Raw genomic sequence first — 9,871 nt, 5'->3', positions numbered from 1 at the left:
TCTAAACTACATCACTTCCACAAAACTCGCACATCCCCGGAGTGTGGCGATAAGATCTCCATGCTGTGCACCAAATGTGGCCAAATTAAAGTTTAATACAGCCGCAAAGAAGAGATGTTCAGTGATAATACAAGTCCATCTGAACTTTTCTGGATTTCCATGGTTCTTCTGATTTGCCAAGTGTCTGCCTTCCATTCTTCTTCTCCTTCCTTCTGCTGGCTTAAATTGCAACTTTGTCAGAGCTGTCTGTGGTGGCGGACTCTTCTTGAACTGAACAGCTTGACTCGTGTTTCATGCAGCATGGGATTTGTCCACAGAAATACAAGTATATCCAGGGGCTTGTACAACTGTTTAAATTGCCCAAGACCATGAGGATGGTGAAAGCAGAGCCTGTTGGCACAAAGGAGAAGTGTGGTGATCATAGCTATATCTCTGTTGTAATATGCATGCGCGAGTCAGACCCGTGGGTCTGAATTTTGTTTTGTGTGGAACTTGGTGAAAGGCTGTGTGCAATTCTAATTAGGTGGCCAATCACAAACAAGAGAAAATCTGCAGATGCTGGTAATCCAAGCAACACACAAAATGCTGGAGGAACTCGCCAACCAGAGAGCAACTATGGAAAAGATGAAGGGTCTCTGCCCAAAATGTCGACTATACTCTTTAAAATAGATGCTGCCTGGCCTGCTGAGTACCACTGGTGGGGGGGGGGGTGTTTCTCTCTAATTGGGTGCATTGGCTGTTTTTAACGTGTGGTTTTGTTTTGCATAATCTTTGATATTTAAATAAGTTGAATTGGGCACACATCAGCGGAGCGTTGTGCACTCTTAAAGGAGCAAGAGCTGGTGGATTAACTCCGATCTCCTGGTTTCCACAATAACACAAGACAAATTTGTGCAGGAGGCATGTTTGCTCCCCGAACACCGGTCAACAGAGTAGCTCTTAAATGAGGGAATCCTGCTTTTTGAATTGGCTAGGGGTGTAAATGGAGAAAGATTGAGAGACAGGTTTGAAAATGGTGTTGGCGGAAAGAAGGTGTTTTTTTTAAAAAACAGAGAATATATGTTCTGGGTGGAGGGTTAGTGGTGGTGAATTAGTTTTGGCAGGGTGGAAGACACAGTACTTATATATTGAATTTGCTTTGGTTAGGGAAGACTGCTGGGGTCTTTTGTTTGAATTAAGGTGATTTTTTTTTTTCACTCTACATAACCGGACTGTGAATCTCTAGTCATAAGAGCTGATTGTGGACTTCAGGAAGGGCAAGACAAGGGAAGAGGATCAGAAGTGGAGAGAATGATCGGTTTCAAGTTCCTGGGCCTCAATAGCTCTGAGGATCTAACAGTGGACCCAACATATTGATGCTGCTATAAAGAAGGCAAGACAGCAGCTATTAGGAGTTTGAAGAGATTTGGTACAACATTTATGGATGTACCGTGGAGAACGTTTTTGTGAGACTGCATCTGACCATCCGGTTGGGGGGGGGGCACTGCACAGGATCAAAAGATGCTACAGAAAGTTGTAAAATTAGTCAGCTTTATTTTGGGTATGAGCCTCCATAATGTCCAAGACATCTACAAGGAGCATTGTCTCAGAAAGGCGGTGTCCATTATTAAGGACTCCCATCACCCAGGACATGCCCTCTTCTCATTGTTACCATGAAGAAAGATGTATAAAAGCCTGAAGGCACACACTCTGCGATTCAGGAACACCTTCTTAAGACCATAAGACATGGGAGGATAATTGGCCATTTGGCCCATTGAATCCGCTCTGCCATTCCATCATGGCTGGTCCTTTTCTCCCCTTCCTCAGCCCCACTCCCTGGCCTTCTCCCTGTAATCTTTGATGCCGTGTCCATTCAAGAACCTATCAAGCTCTGCCTGTGGGCACAAATTCACCACCCTCTGGCTAAAGAAATTTCTCTGCATCTGTTTTAAATGGAAGCCCCTCTATCCTGAGGCTGTGCCCTCTTGTACCAGACTTCCCCACCATGGGAAACATCCTGTCCATGTCTACTCTGTCTAGATCGTTCAACATTCAAAAGGTTTCAATAAGGTTCTCCCCCTCATCCTTTTGAATTCCAGTGAGTACAGACCCAGAGTCATCAAATGTTCCTCATATGATAACTCCTTCATTCCCGGAATCATCCTTGTGAACCTCCTCTGAACCCTCTCCAATGCCAGCACTTTTCTTGGGTAAGGAGCCCAAAACTATTCACAGTACTCAAGGTGAGGCCTCATCACTACCTTTTTAAAGCATTGGCATCACATCTGTGCTCTTGTATTCTGGACCTGTTGAAATGAATGCTCACATTGCATTTGCCTTCCTCAACACTGACTCAACCTGCAAGTTAACCTTTGGGGTGTTCTGCACAAGGACTCCCAAATCCCTTTGCATCTCAGATTTTTGGATTTTCTCCCGATTAGAAAATGGGCTACATGTTTATTTCTTCCACGAAGTTGCATGATCATGCATTTTCCAATATTGTGTTTCATTTGCCACTTTCTTGGCCAGTATCCTATTCTGTCTAAGTCCTTCTGCAGCCTACCTGTTTCCTCCACACTACCTGCCCCTCTACCAATCTTTATATCATCTGCAAACTAGACGACAAAGCCATCTATTCCATCATCCAAATCATTGTTATACAGCACAAAAAGAAGTGGTCCCAAAACTGAACCCTGAAAAATACCATGAGTCACTGGTAGCCAACCAGAAAAGGATCCTTTTATTCTCACTCGCTGCCTCCTACCAATCAGCGAATGCGCTAACCATGCCAGTAACTTTCCTGTAATACCATGGGCTCGTAACTTGATAAGTAGCCTCATGTGGCTCCTTGTGGTGCCTTCTGAAAGTCCAAATATACAACATCCAATGCGTCCTTTTTTATCTATCTACTCGTAATCTCCTCAAAGAATTCCAACAGTTTGTCAGGCAAGATTTTCCCTTGAGGAAACCACACTGACTTTGTACTATCTTGTCCTGTGTCACCAAGTACTCCATCACCTCATCCTTAACAATTGACACTTACATCTTCCCAACCACTGAGGTTAGGATAACTGGTCTATAATTTCCTTTCTGCTACCTTCCTCCTTTCTTGAAGAGTAGAGAGACATTTGCAATTTTCCAATCCTCTGGCACCATGCCAGAGTCCAATGATTTTTTGCAAGATCTTTACACAATCTTCTTTCTCTACTGCTACCTCTTTCAGAACCCTGGCGTGCAGTTCATCTGGTCTGGGCGACTTGTGTACCCTTGGGTCTTGCAGCTTTTTGAGCACCTCCCTTGTAATAGTAACTGCACTCACTTCTCTTCCCTCACACCCTTCAACATCTGACACACTGTTAGTGTCTTCCACGGTGAAGACTGATGCGAAATACTCATTTAGGTCATCTGCCATCTCCTTGTTCCCACCATTATTTCTCTGGCCTCATTTTCCAGCAGTCCTATATTCATTCTCATCTCTCTATATTCTTTACACTTGAACAAACTTTTAATATCCACTTTGATATTGTTTTCTAGCTTGCTTTTATAATTCATCTTTTCCCTCCTAATGATTCTTTTAGTTCCTCTCTATAGGTTTTTAAAATCTTCCCAATCCTCCATCTTCCTGCTAATTTTTGCTTTGTTTTATGCCCTCTCTTTGCTTTTACATTAGTTTTGACTGCCCTTGTCAGCCAAGGTTGTAGTATTTTGCTATGTGATGTCATGTACCCCATGGCAGGTTAAAGAACCAGTAGAAATGGAAAACACCTTGGAGTCAGGTATTGCTGTTAACTAATTCTATTTATTAGTAACTACGCAATACAGTAATACATATAAATCAGATAAATCAAACAGGTTAGCAAAGATTATATATGAAATATAAAAACCAAGCTTCTTCAAGCCTAGGGGTAAATGGATACAGTCTTACGGTGATGGGTAAAGTTCAGTTCAGTTTGTGGTGTTCAGGGGAGGGAGAGGGAGAGGGAGAGAGAGAGAGAGAGAGAGAGAGAGAGATCTCTCTCTCTAGTTCTTCAGGTGAGCCAATGCCATCGATCTTCCCATTGTCCTCCGACACTTCCAAGTTAGCCAAACTTGACCAACTTACAAGCACCATCTTCAAGTGATAGTCTACCAATCCAGGCGAGGGTTGGACACACTAGTAGACTCCACAAGGTCGCTCTTTCATGCACTAATAATCACAGATCAATTCCTAACAATCGATCCTCAGTCCCACACTCGTGGGCACCTGAACAGGAAAGTGGTAACTTCACCACACCTTAGTGCGTCTGCGTGTCCTGTGAAACAAGCAATTATGCTGGTTTAAATACTGTTGTAGAGAACACCAGCTGTCCATCGAGTAGCTCCTCCCTTCTCTCCCTGCAGGAACTCAGACGTTTGCAGTGTCCTTGCAGAAATTCCGAACAAACTCTGATATATATCTCACTCTCTCACTCTCACACACAGAGGATAATTCAGGATCCCATCACAGTGAGTATTTCTTCATTTTTGGAATACATCTATCCTGCATCTTCCTTAATTTTCCCAGAAACTCATGCCAATGCTGCTCTGCTGCCATCCCTGCCAGCATCTCCTTCCAATTTACTTTGGCCAACTCCTCTCTCATACCACTGTAATTTCCTTTACTCCACTGAAATACTGCTATGTCAGATTTTACTTTCTCCCTATCAAATTTCAAGTTGAAACATATTATAATCACTGTCTCCTAAGGGTTCTTTTACCTTAAGCTCCCTAATCATCTCAGATTCTTTGCATAACAGCCAACCCAGTATAGCTGATCACCTAATACGCTCAATGACAAACTACTGTAAAAAGCCATCTCATAGACATTCAACAAACTCTCTCACTTGAGATCCATTACCGACCTGAATTTTCTTTTCCCCCATCGACGTGTGTGTTGAAATGACCCATGACTATCATAACATTGGCCTTTTGACATGCCTTTTCTATTCTCTGTTGCAATCTGTGGTCTACATCCTAGCTACTGTTGGGAGGCCTATATATAACTGCCATTAGGGTCCTTTTACCCTTGCAGTTTCCTAACCCACAAGGATTCAACATCTTCTAATCGTATGTCACATCTTTTTAATGATTTAATGCAATTCTTTACCAACAGAGACACACCACTTGCTCTGCTTAGCTTCCTATCCCTCCGATACAACCTTAGACATTCAGCTCCCATCCTTCAGCCACAGTTCAGTGATGGCCACAACATCATACCTAACAATCTGTAAAAGTTCAACAAGATCATACACCTTATTTCTTGTACTCAATGCATTGAGATATAACCCTTTGAGCACTGTTTTGTTATGCTTTTTGATTCTGCATCCCTAATGCGCTGGTACTCGGCCTGCTGGCTGCAATTTTGTTCTATCATCTACCTCCTCTTGCTGACAGTCTGACTGCATGATATCTTTGCTTTTTTTTTTAAACCATCTGTTGTATTCTGAGTCCCTTCACTCCGGTTCCCACCCCCCGCAAAATTAGTCTTAACTGTCCCTAACAGCTCTAACAAACCTGTCCACGAGAATATTGGTCCCCCTCGGGTTTGGGTGCAGGCCTGTCATTTTTCTACACATCATGCCTCCCCCAAAAGAAATACTGATGATCCAAGCACCTGAAGCCCAGCCCCCTGCACCAGCTTCTCAGCCATGCATTAATCTGCCATATCATCCCGTTTCTACCCTCACAGGCATTTGGCACAGGCAGCAATCCAGAAAGTACCACCCTGGAGGTCCTGCTCTCAGCTTTCTGCATAGCTCTCTGAATTCTCTCTTCAGGACCTCTTTGCTTTTCCTTCCTATGTCATTGGTACCAGTACGTACCAAGAGATCTGGCTGCTCTCCCTCCCCCTCCAAAGTATTAGATTAGACTATGAGAACACTCAGTCCTCTTTTATGATTATGAAGACACGTAGTCCCCTTTTACTGTCATTTAATAATGCATGCATTAAGAAATGATATATTATTTCCTCCGGTGTGATATTACAAAACACAGGACAAACCAAGACTGAAAAAACTGACAAAACCACATAATTATAACATATAGTTACAAACAGTGTAACAATACCATAACTTGATGAAGAAGTCCGTGAGCACAGTAAAGTTCAAAGTTTCTCAAATGTCCCACATCTCACACAGACGGGAGAAGGAAGAAAAACTCTCCCTGCCATGCCCAACCACAATCTGACTCTGAGTCATCCGAAAACTTTGAGCTCTGATCAGCTCTCCGACACCGAGTACTGAGCGCCATCTCTGTCCGAACGATTCGACCTCCTTCTGGGTCGCCAAAAGCAGGCAAGGCCAGGAATTTTGAGGCCTACCCTCCGAAAGATTCATGACCACACAGTAACGACAGCAGCCAACGGGCGTTTCAGAAATTTCTCCAGATGTTCCTCTGTGCTTTCACGTCCATTCTCCATCAAATCAGAATTGTCCACGGCCCCTATTTAACGGATACGATATCATTTTCACCAGAGAGCTGCGCACGCGCGGCACGCTGCCATCTTCTCCTCCCGCCATAATTTATTGTCATTTAGAAATGCATACATGCATTAAGGAATGATACAATGTTTCTCCGGAGTGATATCACAGAAAACAGGACAGACCAAAGACTAACACTGACAGAACCACATAATTATAACATATAGTTACAGCAGTGCAAAGCAATACCATAATCTGATGAAGAACAGACCATGGGCACAGAAAAAAAAGTCTCCAAGTCCTGAGTCAATCAACTCCCAACTCCCCGATAGCGGCAGCAAAAGGGAGAAACTCCCTGCCATAAACCTCCAGGCACTGTCAACTTACCGATACCTTGGAAGCAGCCAACCACAGCCGACACCGAGTCTATCCGTCTGAAAACTTCGAGCTTCAGACCAGCCTCTCCAACACAGCCTTCCGAGCGCTATCCTCTACTGAGCGCCTTCGACCTCTCCCCGGCCGCTGAAACACGCAAAGCTGAGGATTTCAGGGCCTTCAGCTCCAGAGATTCCGGTTACCACACAGAAGCAGCAGCAGCGAAGCGGGCATTTCATAAGTTTTCCAGATGTTCCTCTGTGCTCTCACGTCCATCTCCATCAAATCAGAATTTTGCACGGTCCCCTACTTGACAGATGACAGATAACAGATATTCATCACCAAAGTGGATGCAATACTGGATGCTGAGGATGCGATCCGAGATGCCCCCGACCCTGATGCCTGGGAGGCAACATACCATTTGGGTGTCCCATTCACGTCCACAGAATCTGCTGTCTATTCCCCTGACTATTGAGTCCCCTATCACTACAGCTCCCCTCCTCTTCCTCTTTCCCTTCTGCATCATGGACCCATGCTCATTTCACATTTCCAGTTCTCCTGACAGTCACCCAGCTACTTGCCTCATGTAAATTAGGGTGACTACTTCCCTGTAACTCTGATTATCTCCTCACTCTCTTGTACAAGCCAAAAGTCATCCAGCTGCTGCTCCAGATCCCTAACATGGTCTGCAAGGAGCCACAGCTGGATGCACTTCATGCAGATGTAGTTCCCTGGGAGACTCTGGGTCTCCCAGGACTCCAACATCCAGCATAAAGAACACAACAGCCATTTGTTATACTAGATACAGTAAGAGAAAATAATTCCCCCAACATCCGATTTCTAAATGTTCATTGAACCCATGAAGACTATCTCACTTTTATTAATTCTGTTTTTGCACTTTTTAATTTAACTATTTTATTTATCTTTATATTTGATGTGTTGCATTGTACTGTCGCTATTTTAATAAATTTCGTGACGTATGCCGATGATCTTAAACCTGATTTTGATCTCCACTGGGTCAAAAGCCTAGAGCTCCCCACTCAGCATGGGAACAGCACTAATTTAATACTAAAGCATCAATGACTTCTTAAGGCCAACTCAAACCTTGTATTAAATATTGGCTTTCCTGGCAACCCCCTTAACCCCACAATGCTAATATTAGGGCAGTGACTGTCTCCTTTTCATGATGACCCTGTTGGAGTTAACGAGCATAAAATATTTTCACTGCCTTCACCACGTACCCTAACCGGCGATCTCTTTCGGTTGTTATTTTGACTGAGGATTTGAGACAAGTCCTCCCAACGTATCTAAACCCTACAGAAGAAATTTGTACCAGCGCTTAATGAGAGCACCAAAGATGTTTGTGAGAATTGTATTCGTTTATTTTCTCTTGGACTGGAATTAATTTTTTCAGTATTTTTTAAAGAGAAGCACTTGGAATTACAAAGAGTGAAAAACGGACAGATGCATTTCTGGATATTAAAGCAATCGAGGGATATTCATTATATTTATTGAGATAGCATGAAAGAGGCCCTACGAGTCCTTCGAGCCGCGCTGCCCAGCAATCCCGATTTGACCCTAGCTGATCACGGAACAAGTTACAATGATTAATTAACCTACCAACAGGTACGTCTTTGGACTGTGGAAGAAAACCGGAGCAATCATGGTTCCAGGGAGAAGTCCTTACGGGCAGGCTGGGAGCTGAGACAGGATAAGCTATGATAGTGAATAAGCAGATAGAAAGGGCCGAATAGCTTGACCCTGCTCCTAATTATTGTGTTCTCGGGTTCTGTTCTTGTGTCATGTGGCAAGATAATGGGTGAAGCAAGATGCAAGTAGAAAAGTAACCCGTGTGGGATTTGTTTTTTTTTTAAGTGGGCAATTGGGGGGGGTGGTATGATGTCACTGGAATACCAAACTGTCCACAGCTCCACTGCAAAGTAGGGTGTCCAACACAGCACATAGACTAGAACCGTGACCACTGCCATTTTCACCATCTTGTTCATTGCCTTGGAGATGCAGTTAATGTTACTGACTCTCAAATGGACTCTCTGCATCTTGGCCATCTTGGGTTTCTGGTAAGTCTTGGTATAAATGTTCATTTGGATGACCCGACAGATTTTGACCTGGAAAGTTGTCAGAATGATGGTGGGGATGAAGAAAATGACCGTGAAGATCCAGGTCACATACGCCTTGGATCCCCATGGCTGGATGAACTCTGCCCAGCACTGCGCCATCCCTGGGAGGAACTCTTTCTTGGAGAACATGAAGAGCTGAGGAACACCCAGGATTAGAGATAAGACCCAACTCGTGCATATGGCTGTGCTCCAGCCTGCCTTTCCCTTGCAAAAAGTTACCATGGGATAATAGACCGCTTGGAACCTGTCGAAGGTCATGGCCATCACCCTTGTAGGTGGAGGCTAACATCCCCACCAGCTGTAGGTAAGCCACCATCTTACACAGTGCATCTGGCCTGATGAATACCTCCGTGATGACCCAGAGGAGCTGGGGCAGGACGTGGAAAACGGCCACCACCAGGTCGGCAATGCTGAGGTGCATCACGAAGACATACATGCGAGGCCTCCTCTTCCTTCTGCTCCACAGGTCACTGATGAGCACGCTGTTGCCCACCGTGGCCATTACGAAGATCGTTGCCAGCACAGCAGCCTCTGCTCTGGCCAGCCTCTCGTTTCTGTCGAAGATGTCCAGGGCTTCCGAAGGATCAGTGTCACCCACCCTCCCATTTAGGAAGAAGGGCAGATTCTTCATGGCTTGCTTGAGGGACCTATTACTCTCTGCTACCTCCTCACCCCATCCAGAACAGCAGCGCATGTCCTTTAGTGTCAAATATTTCACCATATAGTGCTATAAAGGTTCCAGCTATAGGGAGTGATCTTTTCTGGGACGAATTGAAACTCTCAGCAACTGCTCACACACGCTTAAAAACATAATGTGATTTTTATTTTCGTCTCTTAATGTAAGCAGAAATCCCATATTTACTGGACATCTGCTGTATATTTGCAGATTTATTTTTTTTTCTTTAATGAAAGTTACCTGAGAGAAACAAAAGCAACAATTAT

The 9,871-nt window shown here is 44.1% G+C and overlaps 1 protein-coding gene across 1 annotated transcript; it reads right to left on the bottom strand.

Moving 5' to 3' along the window:
* Positions 1 to 220: 220 nt before the first annotated feature.
* On the bottom strand, positions 221 to 9,623 carry LOC134352210 (arg8-vasotocin receptor-like). The gene is given in 3 exon segments (XM_063059506.1): positions 221 to 396; positions 8,689 to 9,199; positions 9,201 to 9,623. Coding segments are annotated over 3 exon segments (1,110 nt in total).
* Between the last annotated feature and the right edge of the window lie 248 nt (positions 9,624 to 9,871).

The sequence above is a fragment of the Mobula hypostoma genome, chromosome 9 (assembly GCF_963921235.1).
Source record: "Mobula hypostoma chromosome 9, sMobHyp1.1, whole genome shotgun sequence".
Lineage (NCBI taxonomy): Eukaryota > Metazoa > Chordata > Chondrichthyes > Myliobatiformes > Myliobatidae > Mobula > Mobula hypostoma.
The sequence above is the reverse complement of the archived record's forward strand: the minus strand, read 5'-3'. Positions and strand labels throughout refer to the sequence as shown.